We start from the raw sequence: 25982 nt of genomic DNA on the forward strand, positions 1-25982 counted from the left end.
CGGGAGTAGGCTAAGGCGGAATGTTTAAAATGCCCAACTATTTTCCGTCCCACTGCTATAGCATCAGCTATGCTCCTCTGTGCTAATAAGCGTGGGTAAACTCTCTGTACTCGTCGTGTTGGGATTTTAGGTGATTGATTAAATTGCTTGTGTTAAATGCGCTACCTTTTGAGCCTCCTCTGGACAATTTCGCTGAGCACAATTTGCAGTCCGCCTTTGTTTTCGCGTCTTCGTTCACTTTGAAATAGTTCCACACGGCTGACTTGTCTCGCCTCGCCTTCTCCCAGCTCTGAGATGCAGCCGGGGCCTGGGGGCGGGCACTCGGCGCCTGTGATTAACCCCTTACATGCCGCTCAAACATAGCCAGGTCTCAGATCGTAGTATCGGTCCTCGGTATCGGGGGACTTTTAACGAGTACGAGTACTTTAGAAAATGTGGTATCGAGGCCGATACCCGATACCGGTATCGGTGCATCCCTAGTCTGGACCATCTGCTGACTGCAAAACGCAAATAATACAAGAATGAGTTCAGCCCCTCAAGGACACAAATCATGCTATTGATTAGAGGTGTGAATCTTCAGGAGTCGCACGTTTCTTTTAGGATTAATTTGATATTGCAATACATCATGACGCATTACAATATTCTTAATTTGGGTTTGGTTTCAATACATATGTTTAAATAAATGTTTTCAATAATAAATATATGTCAAGATATTTGTTTTTGTTATTTACTAAACATTTGTCTGACCACAACATGGCACCTCCTGAAAAAAAAAAAAAAGAACACTTGAATTTTAAAAGGCAGATAGTTTTTATCTGCGGTTTTGTTTTTGTAAATAATTGTTCAACTATTTTCATGTTTTCTGGTTTATGCATAACAATCTTCTTGCAATCTTATTCAACAATAGTTGATAGATGGGAGAAAACAAGTCAGATGAGGACTGTGTTGAACCTCCTTCCTGATATACACCCTGGTTCTCCTTGAGTTCTGAGTGATGTCAAAAGATAAATCTTGGGAAGTGCACTGCGGTCGTGAGTTCTCAGAACCTGCTCTTTGAGCAAAAAGAATGACAACATCACGGAACGTAAGTTTGGATAACATCATAGAAAACTCATGGCTCTCCGACGGGAGATTGAGAGACCAGTGTTGGACTGTTAGAACAGCTTTGAAATTCATGAGTTGTTCGCACTAAAGTAAAAACCATCATCCCTTCATGCGGAGACCCCTTCGGCGCCAGCTGCGGTCTCAAGGCTGGAGCTGAACAAAACACCCTGATAACGACTGTGTTTAGACTGTTCCCCCCATTCCATGCAAGGCCACCTGGGTTGGCTGGAAGACTGTTTACTTAGCCTGGCGGGGCGAAGGACACTGTCTCTGTCACGAAGTACAAGGTGGACTCACGCGCTGGACTCCGGGGATGATGCACACAAGAGAATTTATTAAAGAACAATGTCCAATGAGTGTATATACACAGATACGGGGCAGTGCTATTTACAAGGGTGCGGGGCAGTGCTATGTACAAAAGGTGAGGGGGGCAGGGCTCCGGGGAAAATCCAGGGGAACACGCTCGTCTCTCTCCACACAATCCAAACACGAATCCACTCGCACACCAGGGAAACAGTCCAGGGAATGCGATTCTCACAACGATCCAGCGAAGAACAGCCGTTGCTTCTTGTCTTAAATACCACACTGATGAGGCACAGGTGTTTCTTCCTCCGAGGGCGTGGGCCAAGGGCGTGAACCCATAATGAGTTCAGCCCTGGCGAGAGAGAGGGAGAGAGAGAGAGAGGACTAGAGAGAAAGAGGGAGAGACAGCTGATCAGCGACCAGCTGAACCCCCAGGCCGTGACAGTCTCAGCTGAACTCTGGACACACACACACACACACACACACACACACACACACACACACACACACACACACACACTCACACTGATATGCACACACTGATCCCCCCTCCCTTTCCAAACGCCTTCGATGCTTGTGCCCTACCGGGGAAGATGGCAGCCGACTGGACCAGTGCAGACATGCTGCAGGACCGGATGCGCTGTCTACACCGGCTCTCTCTTACCCTTTATCCGCCCCTGTTGCTTGTCTTGTGTTTCTATGGTGTATTGATAGTCATGTGCTTTTTGTGCTGAGGTGTTTTTTCTGTTATCAAACTGTTCTCCCACTAGGAGCTCAGTCTGAGTGGAGTTTTTTTTTCTCCTCCTCTTACCTCATGTTATGTGTTTTCGTTGTTTTTTCCTATCAGCCTACCTTTCTGACATGTCTCCCCAATGTGATGTTTGTGTAAAGTTGGTCAGAAGGTTCCTTTGTAAGTGCGCATGCGCCACTAGCGTGCTGCCTGCTGTAACCCTAATTTCCTTCGGGATTAATAAAGTATTCTGATTCTGATTATGTCATATAGTCGACTGAACAGCTAGGCAAAGGGGTTGATGCAGAGGCCAGTACACTTACATCAAGTGTACTACAAGTCCTGAAGAACTTGGAGGCATCTTCACGCAGGTACACAGGAAGTGCACGAAGGACAAGGGCCCGTCTTATATTTACATCACGCTGTTCCTAGATGAACATACAATATCTATTAGAATAGTAGTTACACAAATGCAGAGCAAAAGCAAAGTGTTGGATAGCCATATTCTGATTGTCATTGTTATAGATCAGGGGTGTCCAAACTTTTTGTGTAACGGGCTAAACTTGTCAATCTAGAAGGGTAACCCTACCCTACCCTAGCCATAGATGGTAAATTCAGTATTTTGGATAACCATATTTTTAGTAATACACATTTTAAATTAATAAGTTTCCATTGTACATACTTCAATAACTCACAAAGGAAAAACTTCCAAATGTAAAACAATTTTTACAAAAACAGTATATATTAGGGGTGCAACAATACACAAAATTCACGGTTCAGTTCGGTTCGGTTCGATACTTTGGTGTCACGGTTCAATATTTTCTCGATACAAAAAAATGTTCATGCTTTTTTAATTTGTCATTTATTAAAATTATAAATATATATTTTAACTCAAACGTACAGTTTTTAAATGTAATGTTGCTGAAACAACAAAGGGATAAAATAATAAATCTATCTGATCGAGAAATCACTCATCTTTGGAAAAGAGAGTTTATTACAGAGAAATGTCTCTTTCCAAAATAAAAGCTATACTATACTCTTCTTCTGGGCTGTACTCTCAGCAGCATATTAAACATATTAGGTCCCCATAAGGAGAATCATGTGCTAACGGCTGTCTAAATGACTCGGGTAAAGTTTGTAGCATGCGTGCTTGTTGTTTTTGTCTGCTTCCACTTGTCTTTGCACTAGGATGTTGTCGGAGTAAATGTGCAGTCATATTCGTTGTGTTCCCACTAGTGCTGTCAGCGTTAATCTGAAATGACGTTAACGCCACAACACAGCAAATCTCCGTTAACGAGCTACCGCGGATCGCCCCGTGCGTGCACAGCAAAATCTCCAGTGTTAAATTAACACTAGAGAGTGTCTATATGGGTCCGCACCTCTGAGTGTTAAATACAACACTGTTGAGTGTTAAATTAACACTTTTGACAGTGTTATATGTTTAAAAGTAACCTAGTCAGTTTTGAAGATTAACAATGACTAACACTGAGCAGTGCTGATTTTCTAACACTGGAAAATAACTCAAAATGTTAGAAATATTCCAGTGTTAGAAAATCAGCACTGCTCAGTGTTAGTCATTGTTAATCTTCAAAACTGACTAGGTTACTTTTAAACATATAACACTGTCAAAAGTGTTAATTTAACACTCAACAGTGTTGTATTTAACACTCAGAGGTGCGGACCCATATAGACACTCTCTAGTGTTAATTTAACACTGGAGATTTTGCTGTGTGGGGCTGGACGACGTCAACACGTTAACGAGCAAACTGCGCTAACGCAGTAGTTCCCACCCATGTAATTGTGCATTCGACATACTGTTTTACTTTTGTCCATGACCCGCTTACCTTCAGGGTCATACGTCACATGAAGACCAAAATAGATCCAAAGGCCAGATCTGAATGAGGGTGGGGGAGGTTCTATTTGCCATGTTGCAACGAGCTTAGCTTCTCTCTTGCTAGCTTGCGCTGCGCTCAGTGGATCTGCACTCGACAGTGCAGCCTAGGCGGAGTAGTCGAACGCAGATCCACTGAGCTCTCAACACAGACAGCATCGTCAGAAGAAAAGTTGATAAAATAAATTAAAAATTTTGTATTGTTCGATACATATGCGTACCGAACCGAAAGCACTGTATCGAACGGTTCAATATCGATACGAGTATCGTTGCACCCCTAGTATATATGTATATATACATATATATATATAAATAAAAAATTCCCCACTCGCCCCTACGGGCGGTCAATCCTTCAAGCTTGGGTCCTCTACCAGAGGCCTGGGAGCTTGAGGGTCCTGCACAGTATCTTAGCTGTTCCTAGGACTGCGCTCTTCTGGACAGAGCTCTCCGATGTTATTCCCGGGATCTGCTGGAGCCACTCGCCTAGTTTGGGAGTCACCGCACCTAGTGCTCCGATTACCACGGGGACCACCATCACCTTCACCCTCCACATCTTCTCGAGCTCTTCTCTGAGCCCTTGGTATTTCTCGAGCTTCTCGTGTTCCTTCTTCCTGATTTTGCTGTCATTGGGAACCGCTACATCAATCACTACGGCCGTCTTCTCATGTTTGTCTACCACCACTATGTCCGGTTGGTTAGCCACCACCATTTTGTCCGTCTGTATCTGGAAGTCCCACAGGATCTTAGCTCGGTCATGTGTGTGTGTGTGTGTGTGTGTGTGTGTGTGTGTGTGTATATATATATATATATATATATATATATAGACATACATATATCTCGCTTTGTGGAATACCACTCTAAACTGTTAAAAGGATTTCGAGATTATCTCACAACCACATATTTGAGACTACTAAAAAATACAAACATGTGCCTAATTGCCATCATGATAACACACTCATGTTGTTTAGCGTTGTTCGTTTCATGCTAGCACACATACACATAGCTCAACAGCGTGAACTACTGACTGTGTAACACGGACACTTATTGAAATAAGTATACAGCAGGGATAACAAGTTTTCGGCTTTTGGCAGAAAGTTCAAATGCATGGAGTTAGAACTGATACCGTCAACTTCCCGGGCAAGAATGCAATGCATTATGGGAAATGTTGTCCCCCACGGAAAACCGCCAAAACATTACACCGTTGTAATTTGAAGTAACATTAGGTATTTGTCACATTCGATAACTTCTAAAGTTACAATTACTTGGATTCGAATTTATTTATAACAAACATTCACTGTGCACAAAGTACGAATATATTTCCAGTTAAAAATAAAAAAAGACTGTTTATCGAAATAAATTTAAACAAAACAAAACAAAACAAAAAGTTAGACTTACCAAATTCAGGACTGCTGATGAAAAAATTAAGGTGGTGGTCGTGGTGGTTTGAAGTTGGGGACCCTTAATCCACACGGGCTGGCCAAATCTTCCCCGCATCAAGGTAAATTCAAGATGGCTGACTCAGCTTTCCTGAGGGAGCGACAAGACTCCACCCACCAGAACGTCACTAATATATGCTTCTTAAACTTTTTGAGCGTTCTGAACAGCTAAAAAATATTGAGCCCTATTCAATTAAAGTTGCATAAAGGCCAACAGAGCTCAATACTTTATAGTTTGCTCAACTACAAAACGACATTTGAGTGTTATGAGCTTATTAGCTTTGAGCTAGAACAACTGTTAGGGATTACAGTGTGAGTAAATCTAATAAGCATTATCATCTTAAATTCATATTGATGCCTGCTACCCTTGGTATAACCAAACTCTCTGCACCAGTCCAACAGTGCATCACTGTAAACTTCACCACAGCAATGAAAAGTAACCAGTGTAGCTTGCACTAAATTGCCCAGTATTTTCATGTTATCTTTGAATAGCGCAAAGATGGTATACTTAAAGTTGTTTTGCAGGATATTTCACAGTATGAAAAAAAAAAACAACCTAATTTCATCAACACATCAGGTATAAAGCTGATATCAAAAGCTTATGAAATTGAGGACATTACCTTTAAGATTTAAATTCGGAGTCTATCAAATGTCACTGAGCAGCACCTGCATTTAAAAACAATCTCTCCTCCTCCTCTCCTCTTTCCTCATCGTTGAGTAAACTTCCCTCTCATTCTTTTCTCACCCTGGGAAATACAGCAGTGATCATTCACACTGTCTGACAAACTGCACAGACTGTTGTGTTTGCTGACATTTGTTGAGCTCTTTAAAAGATGCATTTAAAATGACTTGCCACTTAAAAAAATATTACTCCCTTTGTGCTCGCTCCTCTTCTGCAGCGCTATTTCATCTCGTCATGTGTAATAAGAACCGATGTGGGATACACCAAAAGGATTCTCTTTTATATGTTACTGTTTCTCCATATACAGTGAAATCAGTTTGATGTCTGGAAGGTGAGTGAGGTCAAATAGCTCCCGTTTGAATAAACCTAAAGTAACAAGTGTTTAAATACTCAAATAAAGCACAGGTATCCAAAAACTCTATGTAAGTACAGTAACAACATATTACTTTTCCCACATCTGAAAATATTCAATATATTTCTGTTCTGTTATGAGTTTTGAAAGGTGCTTGTCCAGTGGTGTGTGCCAGTAAAAGTAATAAAATGACTTTTCTCTTCATTTATGGAACATACTGTATGTACAGTTACATTTAGTTCTTTTAAAGAGTGTCAACAGATAAATGCGGTTTGCTTGAATAATATGTCAGATAAAATCCACTTTTCAATCAGTTATTTGATCCAACTAATTTAATAATTTAATTTTCTTTTATGGAAAAAGTACGTTTATTCTTGGCACCAGAAGCTGTTAGCAAAAACTAGCTTTTGTAGCATGTTTCTTTTGATTATTTTTCAATGCATAATTTCCAGGGTTTCAGGGTTTTTTGGAGGGGACTGTCTTTCATGTGCTGCCTGTTTCAAATCCATCACCTTACACTTTCCTGCAGATGGCCTCTAATCATCTTCTTCTCTTCACTCTTTGATATGATGCAAAATTCATAGTCGTCTCAGAGATCGCAAACACACCAGCCCCTCAGGCACTGAAGCAAAAACAAACCAGAACATTTCTACCATTATAAAAAAAATGTCAAGGCATTGAGTCACATAATTGTATGTTCAATGACATGTTCACCAAATGTTTTCTTTTTCTTTGCACCCTTTCCATAGAGGTCAAATTTAACCAGTCTATTCCTGATGACATACAGATTTAAGAATTACCTGATGGAAGATTTTGGGATGCTCAGAATCTTCTTCTGGATGCTCTTGATTTAAATTTGGATAAACCGGTTTAATAATAAGCAGAAGCCCACTTTTTTTTCTGAAGTTTTTAGCCTGGATAAAAGATCAGTTAGAGATTTTTAGATCTTGGTATGATGACATCACCAGAACAGTAGGCCCTGGATGTCAGAGGTTAAAAAAGATGGGCTCCACTGCCTACATAACAAAAGGCACTAGATAATAATGTGAAATAGGTTTATCAGAGGAGAAATTCAGAGTTACAGCTAGTAACACCTTAACTGCTTTGTAACTGTCAAAGGTGTCATGGAGTCATTTATCCACATTATTACAGCTTTAAGCAACTACAGAAAGCCCGATAAAGACTAAAAACAGAGCTTAGAAGCAAGATGTTTGATTTGCATTCTTTAGTTGGTCTTAACACAACACACAAGAAATGTCAGTGCAAATAACTGTTTTCTAGCTACTTCGCCATATCAGTTCAAAAGGAGGTTTCCCAACTCTTGATGCTGTCCCCAAGTGGTTGAAAATAGTAGTTATTTCATCAGTCACCACTCTAGTCACCATGTATATAACTAATAGAGAACAAGTGCATTTGGTTCCTCCCCTTTACCTCTCACTGCTCTCAGCCATGCTTCTAGAACAATTCTTGGATCTACGTATTGTTTTAATCTTTCATTCTGTGTGCACCAGGCCTGGGCGGAGCATGTGGTTACCTGGTGGGAGCTATGGACTGGGGTCACTCCGCGTTGGGCCGTCTCCTTGGATCCGAGTACCAGGTCATCTATTTCTTCTCAGCGCTGACCTGGGGCATCTTCCTCACTGTGCACCTCTTCAGTATTCCAGAGCAACCTCTGGGCAAGGCACCATCTCCGTCTGATTCACCATCCAGCCCTCTTCGCCTACTGAGCTCTCATAGCAATAGTTATGGAGCACTTAAGGAGCCTGTCTCTCCTGTAGTCTCCGCATCTGTCACAGATCTCAGGCCCAGATCTTTCTCAGCCCTGGGAGAAGCCAATTCAGTGACCTCAAGTGTCAAACAGCCAAACAAAGAGGTATGTAACATGCATAAAAAGTCTTTCAGGGAGTTTAGTGCATTACCATAAGTGAATTACACAATACAGAGAGCCAATAAAACTAGTCAAACCTTGAAGTTGCCACAGACTATATTGAGATTCAAATGGTTAGTCAGGGTACGCTTGGCAGAGGAAACTATGGAAATAACACACTGAGTCTTAGAGGAGTTTGAATACTTTCTCTACAGTAGTAAATGCTGATGTGAGATGCAGTATTCAGGGAGTTTCAAGACTATTGATACACCTGCCAGTTCATCTTACTATTCCTGCTTTGCTGAATGCTTTGCAGAATATCTTAGTATTTGATCTGTTCCCCCCTTTTGCTTTATTGACACCAGCCATACAGCTGGCATAAACTCTCCAAGTTTGTATAAATCCTGAAAAACTATGCTATCCCAGCAGGATCTAAGAGGGTTCCACAGAGTATCCCAAAGGCCACTGAGATGCAGGAATGCCTTTCAAGAACCCCTATAAGTATAGAGTGAGGCTGGGGTCAGTGAGTGTTCAGGAAAGACCAATAGAACACATCTACCCGAGTGTCATCTCAACGACTGCTTCAGTGCAGACAATACAACTTCCAACTTTATAACTTCCTGCATTAAAAGTATATCCAAACTTTCCAAAGATTTTCTAGACTTATATATTTGACTGATGTGATCTCAGTCTTTTACATTTCAGAGGGATTGATGTGATCACCTTCCTCAAAATCACCTTTACAGTTTTCATTTAAGTGTGTTTGATGAATTATCTCTACGATGTTGACCTTTTGCCTGAATATTCCTCCTCCTTCTTTTGTAGATTCAGCTTTCTATTGATGCTTCACATTTGTTTATTTTTTGCCTGTTATGTTAGAAAGGTTTAAGAAAAAAAGATGCTAAAAGAATTGCTCTGTATATAACCTGCTACACTAGAAAATTAATAAGGGATGATTGTTCCAAAGAGCGTATTTGTTTTTTTCTTTTTCAAGTCTTCCTTTTGCTTTAATCATCTCCTATCGTTAATCCTAAAGCCAACTCCTTAGTAGTAGACCTTTATGCTGAATCCCTTCATTCAATCTAATTACAGCCTTTTATGGGGCATGCATGTTTTTTTAATTGTAGAGTCTTTTGAAGTGTTGTCACTCATGGGCTAAAAACACCACTAGCCGTGAAATACCAGCAGACTAATGAGCACTCTGAGAGGTTTTTTTCCTTCTGTCAGTTTTTTAGCTGCTGGCACTGATGCCTGTGATGTTTTTGTGTATTTGCAGGACCAGAAGAAGATGACGTTCAGGTTGCTGATAAAAGCTATTGTCAATATGCCAAGTCACTACCGCTGCCTGTGTGTCAGCCACCTGCTGGGATGGACAGCGTTCCTCTGCAATATGCTTTTCTTTACCGATTTCATGGGACAGGTATTGATTTGCATGTGTCTCCAGTGAGCTTTTTAGAATTTCAAATAGTAACCAATCAATAATCTTATTTAGAAAGCTGGGCCATTTGCGACCTCATAAAGGTTACAGTTCTACTTGATATTTATCATCGCTGCGTCCTTTCTTTCACATGTTGCTGTCAGATTGTGTTTCTCGCCAAGGCCTCTGTCTGGTGGAATAGATGAGAAAAAAGTCTTTATTTTTCTAAAGCCTTGAGTTTAGAATTACAGCCAACTCACCACAATGTTTTTGAATGAGGACTGCTAAAATGCCAGCTGTTGCTAGACAGCTGCAACTATAAACTGTACCAATAAAACTTCAGAGCAGATGTCTTCAGCTGGATATTAGTCCAATTAACCACACTGCAAGTGTTATATTTGCACTAAAAATGCTACAAAAGGCACTAACAAAAATGGATCCAGTTCAATTTCTCAAATTAACTGAGCTGATTTCTAAGGTCTACCAATCAACTAATTCTCAAAGCACTTAATGATGCATTACTTTAAGCAATTTACATACCAACAAGCAATTTAAGCAAGTTAAGAAAAACATTTTTTTAAAAAGGTCATGAATAGAGCCCAGCCAACATGCAATATTTGATTAATTAAAAATCAAATATTTTGATATATTGCTGTTTTTCTTCTTTTAGATACAGGAAACCTAAAAAAGATTCCCCTTACATTAATACTTATTTATTTACGATATTACACACCATTTGTTGTTCGTGGTGTTCTGAACACGTCTTCCCGACAGGAAATTGCAGAGTACCCGTTGGTGGATAAACTGAGCATCTAAAATCATGATTAGGTTGTAGAGCATTTTGCTTTTTCACTTTTTCTATTAGCAATATAAAAGCCAATACCAGTAGATCAGCCTCCCAGTAAATCGACTGGGCTCTAGTGAGGAAGAATAGAGTTAACTAGGTGTAGACATCATTGGTCATGAGGATTAACTTGCTTTTGAAGCTGGACTCAAGTGGTGTTATAAAGAATTACTGTTATTTTTTGCATGTCCAAGTGTCAATTTTTTAAACAGATATGCCTAATATCGGAACAATAGAGGGTTTTTTTTTTCCAATATAAGGTTCTTTTCTCTATTTTATCATTTGTTATAAAATGTGTGTGTGTGTGTGTGTGTGTGTGTGTGTGTGTGTGTGTGTGTGTGTGTGTGTGTGTGTGTGTGTGTTGTGATCTAAATGTGTCAAGTAAAATATAAAGGTGCTGCTTTTATTCCAGTCTGTTACAGCTAGTGGTCCGTCTATAGGTGACCATTTGCTTTTGGAAGACTCCTTCCTTCACACTCATTGGCTAACAACGTAGTCATTAGCAATGATTTTTGTGATGTCAGACTGTGAGCAGCATTATTGCTTGTGAGCTTCTGATTGGCCATCAGATCTAAGAGTCAGGGTTTAATCACCACCTGTTCATTGGCCTTGGCGTGTTCTTGACGGTGATTTTTTTGAATTTTCATATGAACAGCGATAATTTTTCCAAATAAAAACAGAAAATCCTTGTACATGTGGAAACCGTCTCAATAATCCAAGCAAACAAAACAAAAACAATTAACATATAATTATCTAATTTACTCAGTTAGTTTGGTTTGTTTTGTTTGAATATGGCAATTTAGTCTTTGGCAGAAACAATTAACAAAAATCATATCAGACTTATCTGATATCCCTTAAAATGACTTACGTTCAAATGAGGTAAGGTTCAAAGCAATTCAAAGCAATAACATTAGAGAGGAAAAGCAACACACTGCAACATGTATCTGCGTTCAAGCTCCATTAAGCTGCCTGCTTGTTTGGGGGCAGATGGAGGGTGAAGGGAGGTGCAGCGTGTTGTTATTGTTGTGTGCAATCTTCTGTTGACATGTGCCATTATGATGAATGCTTTACAGTGTCACAGTGTGAATGCTGATCAAAGGATGCTCTTCACACCATGACTCTGCCTTGCTTCATTAAGCACAGATGCACCAACTTATCTAAAATTGCAGGCTTATTTCTTATCAGCAATGAGAAATGCATAGTCAGGCTCCCTGTTCTGCAACAGGGCTACAGATGTTTTGTTCATAAGGAAAATAAAAAATAAAAGCCTGATTTTAACAAGAAGTTGGCCAGTATCTGATATACAAATCCTTCCTTTTTAAATGACCCTCCTCTCTTTTCAGATTGTGTATAAGGGGAATCCGTACGCCGATCACAACTCTACCGCCTATGCCACATATGAGAGGGGAGTAGAAGTTGGCTGCTGGGGATTGTGCATTAATGCAGTGTCCTCTGCTCTCTACTCATGTAAGTGGCAGTAATGTGTGAGGGGAAGCTATGTGAGAGAGTAGGAGTGGCACGTGGAAATGGATAACAAAGGGAAATTACTGCTTTTGCTTTGGGATTGCAGGGAACTCCCTTAGCATGCTTTTGCCAAGGCATCCTGACCTGCGTTATTCTGAACACGTAAGTCCACATGTATGCTTCAAACATCCCCTGTTAAACAGCACATGTGAACCTGAGAGAACTGTTGTGCTACATACAGGGTAAAGCTCAGCCAAATAATGAAGGCTGGGCATGAACTCAGCTTTTTTAGTCTTTTGCTGTTGAGAAGGAGAATTGGCTTCTAGGAAATGAAAAACGGCCTGTCCAATTATATGTACAGACGGTTTTGGTACATCTAATGTACGCTAATCTAATGTTCACATAATTATCTACCCTGACTCCACACGCCTCATGCGGGTTTGTTGATCCACCAGTAATTTTAACTTTCCGTGACGTACAAGTCTGTGTGTTTTCAGATGTGCAGCGCTTCCTCCTCTCATACATCGGGCTGAAGGGATTATATTTTATGGGCTACCTTGTGTTTGGATTGGGCACCGGCCTGATTGGCCTTTTCCCCAACATCATAGCAACGCTCGTCCTCTGCAGTGTGTTTGGTGTTATGTCGAGCACACTCTACACCATCCCATTCAACCTGATAGCAGAGTATCAACGTGAGGAGGAGGTAATAAACTGGCAGTAGAAACACTCACTAGCTAAGGAATTGTTCAGGTTTCCTCAGTTTAAAAGGATCACATGGTTCTTAAATGAGCACATTTGTATATTGTACACGATACTGCATAACTATAGTATTGATTTTCCGTTTTTTCCACAGTGTAAAACATGTTTTGTTGTCAGTTTGCAGGTAAATAATAACCCCATACTCCAAAATAATTATCTTTTTCCTAGTATAACTTTTGGTTTTGGGAATGAATCAAATGTAGCCCTAATGTGTCCTTATGTGAAACTGTAACAGGCACAAATTGATTGACAAGCAATCAATCAAGAAAATAATCTGCAGATTACAGTAAAAACATAAAAAGAAATTATTATTTCTGGTGTTTTTTTTTTTTAAAAAAAAGCATACTGTAAGAATTAAGATGATCGAACATTTCTGAATGATGTGAATGAAAGCTTCGATTTAAAAGGGTACATAACGACTGGAACATTTAGCGTAGCTACTTCCTTTAATCATGATTTCCGATCAAAATTTGAGACTAAGATCAAGCATTGCAGTGATGTGCAAAATCTTAAGCCACACCTCAATCTTTATATTTTCGTCAGAAAATGTGCAAAAATATGTCAATATACATGGGAACACGGTATGTAAGGCAAAAACAGAGTGTGTCTGATTCTAATTAGTTTGAAAGTCAATGTTTGGTACGACCACTTTTGTGCTTCAATAGGGCCTGAGCTCTCTCAGGCGGCTTTCTTGTCATTTCTTTAAGTAGTCTTCAGGAAAGTTCTCCAGGCGCCTTGAAGGACATTCAAAGCCCTTCTTTGGATGTTGGCTGCCCTTTATTCCATGGTCTGTTGAGATGATCCCACACTGCTTCATTTATGTTGAGGTCTTGGCTTTAGGGGGGGGTCCTTGGTGGCTGATTTTATTTTGTGTTTTTCTATTCGATTTTTCTACCCTGCACTGGCAATGTCTTTGGGATCATTTTGATGCTGAAAAATGAAACCTCTGCAAATAAGCAACTTTTCAGATGGTATTCCATGGAGGATTAAAATCTGAGGGTACTTTTCTGTATTAATAATTCCATTAATTTTGATAAGAACCCAGACACCTCATGCAGAAATGCAACCTATCACAGAGCCTCCGCTGTGTTGTTACAGATGGCTGTACCAGTCACTGTTGACCATGCCTCCTGACCTCCTCTTTACATTCTGATGATGATTTGAACCAAAATTTTCAAATATGGATCCATCACTGCATAAGACCTGCTGCCACTGATTTTCCAGTTTTTATAATTTGGCATTCCTCTGCCTTTTCTCCTTTTCCCTTCCTGCTACCCTTCGACTGAGAACATTTGCATTGAGGCTGCTAAATCTGTCAGGTATGTCAGGTCTCTGCTGGTTTCTTTTTTTTTTATTATTTCTTAAGGACATGACTTTCAGATACTGTACATCTGCTGCAGATTTTTTTTATTTTTCCTTTAGGCCTGCAACTTTTGTCCTCAACTTGGTGTATAGTTTTCTTAAGCACAAACTGCACACCATGGTGAGATATTCTGAGTCTTTGGATGTTGTGTATCTGTGTTATCTTTGGCATTTTTCATAGATTCAACTAAGGAAATGAGGAAAACAATCCAAAGTGTTTTCATCAGGCTGCTGGTAACAAAGTGTTTAAAGTAACAAGTTAAAAACTGGTTCTTTTTTTGTCTGATATGTGTAGACACGACGCTGGTTCATCTCTTGAGTTAGGTCTCTTTGTATTCTTAAACAAGGACAGTCAATCTTCAAAAAATGTGGACTGAAAATGAGTGAAAAGGTAGCCAGCATGCACAGACAAACTCTGAAAGATCTTCAGAAAGTCTAAAGAACTATTGCAGGAAAATCTGGCTCCTTGGAAGCAACATATAAAGAAGTGAGGTGTGGCTTAAGACTTGTGCACAGTCCCATATTTTACTTCTTTAAAGTTCAAGTATTTACAAAAGACAGATCAAGAATGAGACACTTTAAAGCCCCCGAAAAAACTATCCTAACTATTAATCCCATAACACAACTGACTCTACTCCTTCTGGCGGTTTTCTGTAGAAGTATTTAAAGTCCGAATGGAAACCAGAGATATTCACGAGGCTCTCCAAAACCATAAAGCCAGATATGTCATTATTTATTCATCAATACCGTCCCAAGTAGAACGAACGACTGAACTGACGTTTTTGTGTTAAATGGTTGTAATGTACCTTTTATACCTGTTAAATGGGGAATTAATTGGTTTAAATATATCAAACAGTAGAAATCATCTGTCAGTCAAGTACACAGGCATTCATATTTTATTGTGAATTTGAAATTGCATCATTCAGTGTTACATCATTGTTAGAGGCTGTTCTGCAGAACAAGATTTTTGGCAAGATTTTGCCACTTATTTAAGTTACATTTATGCATTTAAATACCAAAAAAATAAAATAAAAGATCAGATTTTCAAGTTTTGGAATAACACTAAACTTTTTCCCCTTTTTTTAAGTGTCCACATAAATGTTTTAATACCGCTTATAGTATTGCTGCAACATTCTCAAACAAGTTTATATAGTTCATGTCATGATCCTGGGTCGTTGACCCAGCGTTTTGTGTTTCTTTTTGGGTTCATCTTGTGTTTGGTGTTTATTCTGATTCTGTATTAATTCTTTGGGTTGGTTGTCGTGTTATTATCCCTACCTGTGTCTCCCCTCTGTGCTCCGTTCAGGTCCCTGCGTTTTGTTGTAAAACAGTCTGTGTGTTTCCGGTTTTACTTTGTAGGTCTGCTTCTCATCATGTCCATTAGTGTCAGCTGTGTCCACCCCTGCATGTCATCTCCTCATTACCTAGTGTGTATTTATAGTGTGTGTTGGCTTCTGTTCATCGTCGGATCGTCTGTGTTTCTCGGTGTAACTACGGCTCTCTGCATTCTCCGCTCCCCGTTTCATGCTTAGGTTTGTCATTTAGTTTTCCCAGTCTAGGGTTTTTCAGTCATTCGTCTTTTCTCCCTGCTTGTTCAGTCGCTCCACTTCTGTAAATAAATCATCACTCTCATCACCAGTCAACTGCCTGCATTTTGGGTCCTTTTCCTCTTACACCTCACGGCTCACCCCGCCAGCCGTGACAGTTCATCTATAAAACATAAACTGCAATGTCATTCATAAGTGGTTGCCTCAAAAATCAATTGTTTATTTTTTTCTGTCACGGTCAATCAATACCTGATTAAACTAAATCAGGTGAGAGTTTGATGGAATTCAACTTGCAACAACTGAAGCGAGGCTGAAAAGAATCTATCTTTTTAAGAAGCTGTTTCTTCATATTCTCAGAGCCGTCTGTTTATCCAGCTGTTTGTTTGTGTTTTTTGCCACAGCCTCTCTGATTAAACTGAAATTGATGTTTCCATATATTGCTCTCTTGTTTTCCCCTCCCCGCCATCCTCCTTTTCTCTAATAAACCTACAACCTCCTGTGCTTCCAGCAACAACTGAAGCTGCACGGAAGCAATAAAAGTCCTCGAGGTTCGGGAATGGACTGTGCCGCCCTCACTTGCATGGTCCAGTTGGCTCAGATCATCGTGGGCGTGGGGCTCGGTGCTCTGGTCAACGTGGCAGGAAGTGTGATCGTGGTGGTCCTCTCGGCTTCGACCATGTCTCTGCTCGGCTGCATCTTCATTGTCCTCTTCATCAGATATGTGGAATGAATGATTCTGCTCAAATACAAATTTTAATGATATTGTTTTAAATAAACAATGATTGCTCATTATATCATCATAACGTCTGCAATTTTTAATCTTACCTCAGTGGCCAATTAACTGCTAATTATGACAATTTTTTTTAGGTTTCTGTGGTCTGATAGATCCTAAAAATGGCCTTTTTTGGCTAAAACAGCAACTGATATCTTCTTCAGCTCTTGTCTCGTGGTGCTGCGGGCCAGATATTTGCCACATTACAATGCACATAAACAATTTCATGTAGCTATTGATACTGTTAGTTCATTAAGCAACAAAGTTTCACAGCAGTAGTCTAAAGTGCTTGCAGGCATCTGGATCTCTTTTAGCTTCTTGGAGACATTTCACCACCCATCTGCAAAGGGTTCATGACATGAAGACACCAAACCAAGAGGGGTTTTCACTCAGCTGAAATGCACATTACTGAATGATCTGTGCGCCGGCATGACTGGTTGACAAATGGCCCGGAATAGTGAAGGGACCAATAGTGAAGGAATTGGACAGGAACAGATCAATAAGATCGAAAAGATCAGCAGCACAGCAGAAGTACAGACAGTGGTTGCAGTGGATGACTTCATTACTTTTAAAACTCTGTTTCACTTCAGCTCTTTGTATGCTATAACTTCACTCATCTCTGCTCTGCCACGTCTGAGCCATAATATCATTCATTTCATTTCATTCAGTATTACGAAAAAGCCAGAGTAGCCTTGCAGGTCAAATTTTATCAGTCACACCTGTTAATGCAGCTCCCCTCCCCTAGATCGTGGCACTTGTTAGTGTGGGTTGGTTTTACAGGCTTGTACAATAGGCCCCAATGGAAGATATTACTTGGAAAGGCTAGAACAACCAATTAGAGCTTTTTGGACAAAGGGTAAGACACCTGGACGTCAAGTCAGGCTCGCCCACATCAGCTCCAGAACTCTGTATTATCTACAAGGTAAGACTCATAGATTAAGACTTTTTATCAGAGAGCCAAAATCAACTTCCTGTATAGGAGTTTTGTGGGTGTACTGATCAACAGTATAAAGCATTACCAATAAGAGCAGAGGATCCTGCAAACTGATGCACGACATGGTTGTAAATACTATCACTAGGATTTTTTACGGCAATGACGGATCTTGGAGCCTCTCTCCTGGAAGTTAGCATACGCTATCTACGTTAGCATACGCTAGCAAAGACATGGCAGCAAAAGGTTAAGACATTAGCAAGCAAGGCTTTATATTATCAGCACACATAAATTACAATAATTTGTGCCTGAAAACATGTTAGTTGATCAATCACCAATGACGTACAATAGATCTGGGACTTACAGATGAATTGCAGTTAGCAATACTAAACAATACTACCCAGTAAAACTATCCAATAACATCTATTTAATTTTAATCTACCTACAAATACCTGTAATTCACCATAGTTGATTTTAATTAGAGATCTTGTCTTTATCCCTTTTTTCTAGTATTCATGTTCAGCTAAGCCGAACAACTGGTGACTTTAGCCCTTTCAGTGTTGTACCATTGTGAAAGAGAGTGTTAACAAGTTTCATGACAAACTATTCATTTACGGACTGCTGTTTTTTTCTTCTATTCGGGTTGCAAGGAGTGTTAAATTTGCAGCTGCATCATTAGAAATCATGTCAAATTTTGACATATTTTCGATTTATTGTCCAAAGCTATGTCCCACTTTGGTAATTAAAATATTTCTCAAAGGCTCTCAGGTTAATTTTTTGAATCTAACAGACAATTTTTTTGACTCAAGGATGAACTGATTACAGTTAGTTAGTTATCAAGGTGACTCCCACACAAAACACAGTGAAAATTTTTAACAACAAATATGGACATTAGGACAAAATATCACACCACTGTCTAAAATGATCAAATAAAGAAGTAACAGCATTTTGAATCAAACCAACTCGTGTTTATGTTATTGTTTTTATTATTTATTTAGTGCACACCCAAGAAGGGTAGAGACAAATGCCCTGTTATATTGTGGTTCACCAATTACATGATAAATAAAACAGAAAATCTAAACTCAAGAGAATGCAATTTGACCCACGTATGTTTGCCCATTTACAGTAAACATATTTCTAAAGGTGCTGCTGAGATTAAATTTTCACCAGATGTCGGTAACAACTCGATCCAAGCATGCAAAGAAATCAAACTATAAATGTCACTTAAATTGAACTTGTTAGATGCCATAATACACCATGTTTGGAGGTCAAGAGGCACTGCAAATCACCCCCAAAACACCATACCAACAGTCAGGGGCGATTTTAGCCCATTTTTGGGGGTGCTTCAGCACCGCCAAAATGAATCAAAGCACCCCCAAAGATTTCTTACTTTTTTTGACAATATTTGCTGTTTGTGGGACACACTACTAAAAATATAAAAAGCATACAGTACTTAATTGAGATGGAACATTTTAACAACAAAAGTATAGATAACCCCTCCCAAAATGGTTTGTTCCAACTCTCCCCTGCTCTGGCTCTAGCGCCATTGCTGCCAGAGCGATAGTGGCTGAGACGCAGCGGAGCGGAGGTGTTAGTGCCTGGCTTAAAACAGGACATATTAGCTGCATTTAACCTTCAGTTACTCTTTATATAGTTAGGTAGGAGTCAGACCATGTTTCTTTTTAGCTGAAAAACATTACACCAGGTAACCTGCTGTGTTGAAAACGTGTTTCCCGACTATGTTTGCTACCCTACAATCCGTCCTGCTCTGTAGTAAAATCAGCAATATTTGACCGTCCTGTTGCTCCCATTGAAATTTATACAGCCTATTTAAAATCTAAAACAACATTGTCCGTAGCCTGCTGTTGTTACCACTGTCCTGTTTGAAATCTAATGAGAGAAACTGGTTATTTTGTTCATATGTGCCGATATTGAACCCAAGGTACTAACTAGCTAACTGACTGGATGCCCATTAACCTTATAACTCCTGTTGTGTGTGTGTGTGTGTGCACAGAGAGACAGCCAGGTTCAAAGAGGTTTTTTCAAAAAAAGGAGCCACATTCAGTTAGTGTAAGATCAAATGATCCATCAATAAAGGATAATGTTGGGTCAGTGTTTCAATATTTATATCTTTTATTAGATGTGCATGTGGTTTGGTTATTTGCCTTTTGGTTGAAAGTACACTGAGAGAGGACTTTTTTATTAGTGATCTTAATAGTATTTTTTAAAAATCTAATTGAATACAATCTATTTGTGTATGATTGTCAGTCCAAAGAAAGAGAGGAAAGAGGAGAACATGAGGAGAAAGTACAAGGTCAGGAAGAACCAGGTATAAGAAAACAGGCAGGGAACAGTGACAGGCACAACAGAAACTGTTAAACTGGCAAAGAAAAAAAACAAAACTAATTTTACTCGTACAATCTGGAAGTTGTGTTCTCCCTATATTAAAGCTGCTATATAGAGTCTGCAAAACAAACTGGGTTGTCAGCCCTGGCACTGCATTACCATGTTGAACTTCAGTCAGAGGAAGTCACGGTTGCCAAAGACTTTTTGAAGCTCAAGAGTGAGGCTGGTGCCATCCCAGATATGTTAACATTGTACAATCTTCTGGATAATCAGATCTTCCCCACACTGAAAACTGTTATTCAGGTTGCCCTAACAAACCCAGTTAGCAGCTGTAGCTGTGAGAGGTCTTTTAGTGTCTTGAGTCAGCTCCATACCTGGCTGAGAAGGACCATGGGTCAAAGCAGACTCCAGCACCTGGCTGTGATGTCAGTTGAGAAAGAGATGCTTGAGAGACTTGACCACCAAAATGTGATAGACAGATTTGCCAACCTCAAGTTGACATAGGATAAAAGAAAAGAAAAAATCTGCAGAGCCATAGTAGTATCTGCACTAAACATCTTTTCATACATTGTATACATTGTACCAAAGGCCAAGGTGTCTCCATTTTTCTAATTTTTTAATAGTATTTTGTACATTTCAAGGACTCTATTTTTGGATTGTATTTTTTATGTATCTGTATTATATTATACATACACTTTAAAAGTGAATCTCTGTCCAAAAAATGCACTCAGTTTACTTTTTACTCACTATGATCACCATTCATCATTTTCCCCCAGTAATTAAGGTTAGGATATGTATTTTATTTTATTTTTTCAAATTCCAATCCATTCTTCTTTAGCAGCATTTAAATAACCTTTATCTGATTTGATGGTTTTGTTACAGACTGGTCAAAAAAGTGTTTTGCTTTTCTTGCACAAATGTGGGATTAAATTGTGTTAAAATGTACAAAACAGTGATGTCATGTTTTGTGACGAGGACCCAGGCACAGAGAGACTTGATGAATTTAAGAATCTTATGATTTAATAAAGAAATTTGCAGACTTACACAGAGATGGTAAAATTATGATGACTGATAATGGAGATGAAGACAACAGACGATGAGTACAGGGAGGAACAGAGGGAACTCGGGACAACTGGAGACATTTAAGGATGCAGGGACTGACAGAGACAGGGAAGAAGGCTCATCGTGACGAGTAAAGTTTATCTTGCCTGGATGGGCAGCTCTCTGGGTGCTCAGCACCCCCAAAGCTCTGATTCTAGAATCGCTCCTGCCAACAGTGTAGTTTGGAGGTGGGAACATCCCGGTGTGGGGCTGTTTTTCAGCATACGATGGACGAATGAACGGAAAACGCACTGAGACGTTCTTGATAAAAATCTGCTGCCATCTAGCAGGATGATGAAGATGAAACGAGGGTGGACGTCTCCCGTTTCAAGACAATAATCCCAAAAACACAGCCAAGGAAACTATCAAATGGTTTCCGAGAAAGAAAATTAGGTTGTCATCTAGAAAGTATTAAATACATTTCATCAAGCTTGCTCAGTACTTTTTCTCTGTGTCATTTCTCATTATCAAACATAATTTATCGACATCTATGGTTTAATTTCATTGCATGTGTGGATTGGATCGGTTGTCACCGACATCTGGGGAGAATCTTTAGAAATATATTTACTTGGCAAATTGGTGACATATTAAATACTTATTTTACCCACTTCCTATATGTATTTGGAGATTATGTATCGGAATTTCAGGAGCGTGGCCACGCCTCCAAACCCGCGCCTTCCGGTTGTCATCTATATAGGTTCCCCCCTTCGGGGCCTTCCCCAGACCGCAGCTCAATTCATGTCCAAGCTTTCACCTTTACCTACTAAAACCTAAAATGAGGATGTGAGCCCAGCTAGTGAAATATAATAACTGGAAAGTTGACATCTGACACAAACGCAGTATTTCACAGATTTGAGGTAATTCCAAAAAAGTTGTGAAGAATGTAAATAAAAAAGGATACGCAAATCCCATAAATCCAGATTTTATTCACAATAGAATATAGAAAACATGTCAAGTGTTTGAACTGAGAAAACATTCAAGCGAAACATTAGTTCATCTTGGGATTTGATGACAACAGCATGTCTCAAAAAAGCTGGGCAATAAAAATGAAACGCTTGAAAAACATTTGGTGCTAAAAAAGAAACGCTTGGAGAAACATAATAAACTAACTAGGTTCATTTGCAACAGGTCTGTAGCCTGAGTGGGTATAAAATGAGCATCTTAGGAAAAGTTCCACGTGGACAAAAACTGCAATTCGGGCCTCTAGATATCTTTAAAAAACTGCTGTGCTGACATACTGGTGAAATTGCACTTCTTTTTCTTATACTAAAATTTACTGGTTTCACTGGTCTGGCCGTATGTGGCCTTGGATGCAAAATGAGTTTGACGTTCCTGGTCTATAATATCATCAAAAAGATTCATAAAATCAGAAAAGTTGATTTGAATTAGACTGAGGCAAAGTGGAAAACTGTTCAGTGCTCGTATCAGTGCTCATTTAAAAAGTCTGCATCTCTGATGGAATTAAGGTGCATTAGTACCTATGAAATTGGCGGATCTGAAAAGACACCATCATTGATGAAAGCTTTTAGAGCAGCACTTCCATCCAGGTGACATCTTTTTCAGCGAGGTTCTCATGTATTTCAGCGAGACAGTGTAAAACCACATACTGCATGTATTACAACAGAATTGATCATAGTAGAGTCCAGACACTGAACTGACCTGTCTGCAGTCAGACCTTTCACCGGTTGAGAACATTTAATGCAACATGAAATGGAAAATATGACAAAGAAGAGCCAGGAATGGAGCAACATCCCTCTCCCAACTACTCTCCTCAGTTCCCAGCTGTTTATAGACTGATGTGAAAAGAAGAGAGGATGCCACACAGTGGCAACTTTTTAGACGTGTGTTTGATGCAGACAAGTTTTCCTCAGTTTATTATGTCTTCTGCGTTCTACTGCGAATAAAATATGGCTCTACAAATTACTGCATTCTGCTGTTATTTACATTTTGCACAATGTCCCAACTTTTGAAATTGGTGTTGCACATTTATAGCCAATTGAGTGAATAAGATAAATAGAGTTCACAACAAAAAAGCCTTTGCAGATTATCTAATCATATTTGCATCAATGTCCTTTACATCCAGACCCATGTGAGGCGGAGATATTAGATCACCTTCTGAGCAATGAATATTACATTTAAATTTCTAATCATGATTTTAATTCAAGTCATTTTTTATTACTTCCATCAAAGGGGATTTTACTTACTTTCCACAGGTCCCATGATATGTGTGCTTGCACTGTGGGTTTTAGATTGAACACCCACATGAATCATTTCTCTGGTGTACTAATTTAAAACCAAGGTCCTGGAGCTGTTTGGCATTCACTTGTAATTAGATTAGCCTGTTGCCATGTGTATATATATTCTCTTCATCCCATAATGTTGGTTATTTTTGTGGGTTTGCAAGACACCTGTTAGTATTATTTTTTATTTTTTATTTTTTTTTTTTGGGGGGGGGGGGGGGGGGGGGGGGTTCAATGTGGACACATAAATAGCTTTTCAGGGAGGATTTTATTCTGCTCACACTGCATCATTAACACGTGAGAAAGGGAGGAGAGGGAGGAGACTGAAGCTGTCAGTGAAATGCCATTTTTGACTGCTTTTAAATTCGATTTATATTTACTGAGAACTTTGCTCTCTGTTTATTAAAAGTCATCGCTGCCCTCTCAGCGAATGGATGTGAGTAAATGAGATCTGATTATGTGCTCCCATCTAGCAGTCACAAGTGGTGGGGTTGAGTGGGGTGGTGTTTTTAAAGGAATTATTACTCATTCTGTGATTGGTTGTGGTCACTCTCATTTTGGCATGTAAAGGTATACGTTTGTATTTTGATTTCTAAATAATGGAGCTTGAAATGAAAACACTTTTAAAAGCACGTTTTTCTAAATTCATCAAATTGCAAAAAAGCAAAACAAAAAACAGCTAAATAAAAACGAATCTCCCATTTAATTTATTTTTAAAATTCAGTAAATTCTGCTGTAGCAACAAATGTATGCAGTGTCCGTCATACTTAATTATAACACCTCTTCTCCATATGCATCAATCAAACTTTGCCACCCACAGTTCAAAACATCAGTCTATGCAGCCCTCCGTGGACCCCCCCTCCCCCCAACACACACACACACACACAATCAGAACAGGTCTGTGAAACATTCTCTGTAACATTATAGTGGCATTTAACAACTAAATGTCATTCAAGATAAGGACGGGGCGAAGATGAGCAAATGTCTCACATTTTGTTGATGCACCTTACCTGCACATTTAATATGTGTTTTGACACCTTATTAAAATATGCGTATTTTATTATAGGTAAGAACGCCAGTAAGTTGGCTTTTTAAAATCTCAACCAGGGTGAAGCCAAAGTAGCATTTCTGTGGACAAACATGAGTCATAAGCGCTTCTGTTTGACGTTTTTCCTCCTCCAACTTGGACAGCTGTGAGGCAAACAAAACTGACCTGATTGATGTAAATGTGTATGAATACAACATCACAGAGGATTTAAAACGTGCCTTAGATTAAGCGCTGTTCTGGGGTAGGTCTCGCCTGTCATTGTAAATCACTTCCCCGGGAGGATAAAACACCACTGCGGGCTCCTCGGGTGCGCACACGGGGACCAGGACCTTCCCTTGCTCGTCCGCCTCCGGCTTTGTGGTGGCTGTGATCGGTCTTAAGGTGGTCAGAGTCGGCGATGTCATCCGCCAGAAGAGTTTTTTCAGCGCTTTTCTGAACTCCCGCCTCATAAGACAGTACAGGATGGGATTCAGGCAGCTGTTGGAGTGCGCAAGGCACACGGACACGGGGAACACGTACACTTGCATGCTGTAGTACTCGTAACTGAAGTGAACCACGTTGAGTTTCACAAGGATGCCCCAGGCTGTGAGAGCCTGGTTGGGCAGCCAGCAAAGAAAGAAGGACAAGACCACTATGGTGACGGACTTTGTGACTTTGGCGCGTCGCTTGGCGCTCGAGGTGTTGATGTTTTTGGAGGTGATGAAGCGCAAAAGGAGCAGGTAGCAGGCTGAGATGATGCCCAGGGGCACCACGAAGCCAAGCAACACTTTTTGAGAGTGATAGAGCGCGAGCCAAAACTGCGCCGATCCGTTGGTTTCCGGGAATTTGACGAGGCACAGGTCCTCGTTGGAAACTGTCACCGTCGTGGAGAAAACCGCGTGCGGCAGAGCGGCGGAGACGGCGGAAACCCAGATGATAACGGTGATGGACCGCGCGGAACAGCAGTGAGCCCGCCTCCGCCTGCCTTTCAGGGCAGACGCGAGTGACCAGTACCTCGCCACGCTCATGGCGGTCAGGAAAAAAACGCTGGCGTACATGTTCATTGCCGTCACATAGGACACTATCTTGCACATCGCTTTGCCGAAAAGCCAAGTGAAGTCCAAAGCGTTTTCCACAGCCCAGAAGGGCAGAGTCAGGACGAACTGGAAGTCAGTCACCGCCAAACTAGTTACGAAAAGGTTGATGGAGGATTTTTTCCACACATGTTTAGACTTCATTAAGTACAAGACCAGCAAGTTTCCAACCAGACCCAGCGCGCAAACCAGAGAGTAAATGATCGAGATGATAATCCTTACAACAGCGGCTCCATCTCCCACAGAGTCAGCTTTCTCAGAGTCTGACAGGTGGAGGTAGTCCTCGTACGAGCTGTTGGTCGTGTTGAAAACATAGCTCAAGTTAAAGGAAGCAGCATAGACAATCCCTGGCGAGCCTTCATAAGCAGTGTCGCTAAATTCTCCAGACATTTTTTAATTAACTTTTATCCACGAGAGTGTTTAAGTCATGATCAGATCCAAATGACTCGCACCACTGAAATAATCTTTGTATTTGGCTCTATGTGCGAGTTTTCTGCGAAACAAAAACAAATAAAATGTTTCTGTGCGCACAGGCGACACAGTTCTTCACGAGCTTGTTGTGTTGCTCTGGGATTTTGTCAGTGCGCCTCATCTCTCCAAGAAGCTTCCTGAAGCAGCTCACGTATAAACGTGGCGCTGTCTTTGGTTCTGGTCCTTGGTGCAGATACCACGAAGAGGGTGGGGGTGGAGGGGTGTTCCACGGACAAGAAATT

At 40.2% G+C, this 25982-nt stretch overlaps 2 protein-coding genes across 4 annotated transcripts in view; one reads left to right on the forward strand and one right to left on the reverse strand.

Moving 5' to 3' along the window:
• The window catches only part of slc45a2 (solute carrier family 45 member 2), a 36276-nt gene extending 19726 nt beyond the window's left edge, over window positions 1-16550 (forward strand). Inside the window, exons 3-7 of one of the 3 annotated variants that reach the window (XM_084935497.1) lie at window positions 8010-8371; window positions 9642-9785; window positions 11970-12093; window positions 12197-12252; window positions 12588-12711. In XM_084935497.1, coding sequence (XP_084791623.1) covers window positions 8010-8371; window positions 9642-9785; window positions 11970-12093; window positions 12197-12252; window positions 12588-12623 — 722 coding nt within the window. In that variant the 3' untranslated portion in view covers window positions 12624-12711. Of the gene's footprint in view, window positions 1-8009; window positions 8372-9641; window positions 9786-11969; window positions 12094-12196; window positions 12794-16266 lie in introns of those variants that run through there. The other 2 variants (XM_084935495.1, XM_084935496.1) reach the window with 2 other exon arrangements.
• Window positions 16551-18429: 1879 nt separating this feature from the next.
• Window positions 18430-25872, reverse strand: rxfp3 (relaxin family peptide receptor 3). The gene has a single exon (XM_084935499.1). The coding sequence runs from the start codon at window positions 25657-25659 to the stop codon at window positions 24421-24423; it is 1239 nt and encodes a 412-aa protein (XP_084791625.1). The 5' UTR covers window positions 25660-25872; the 3' UTR covers window positions 18430-24420.
• Between the last annotated feature and the right edge of the window lie 110 nt (window positions 25873-25982).

The sequence above is a fragment of the Perissodus microlepis genome, chromosome 7 (genome assembly GCF_051167445.1).
Source record: "Perissodus microlepis isolate ML-2025 ecotype Zambia chromosome 7, ASM5116744v1, whole genome shotgun sequence".
Classification (NCBI taxonomy): Eukaryota; Metazoa; Chordata; class Actinopteri; order Cichliformes; family Cichlidae; genus Perissodus; species Perissodus microlepis.

Excerpts from the sequence above, each read along its gene's own strand:
- rxfp3 (XM_084935499.1), bottom strand. The coding sequence starts at position 25,659 with ATGTCTGGAGAATTTAGCGACACTGCTTATGAAGGCTCGCCAGGGATT.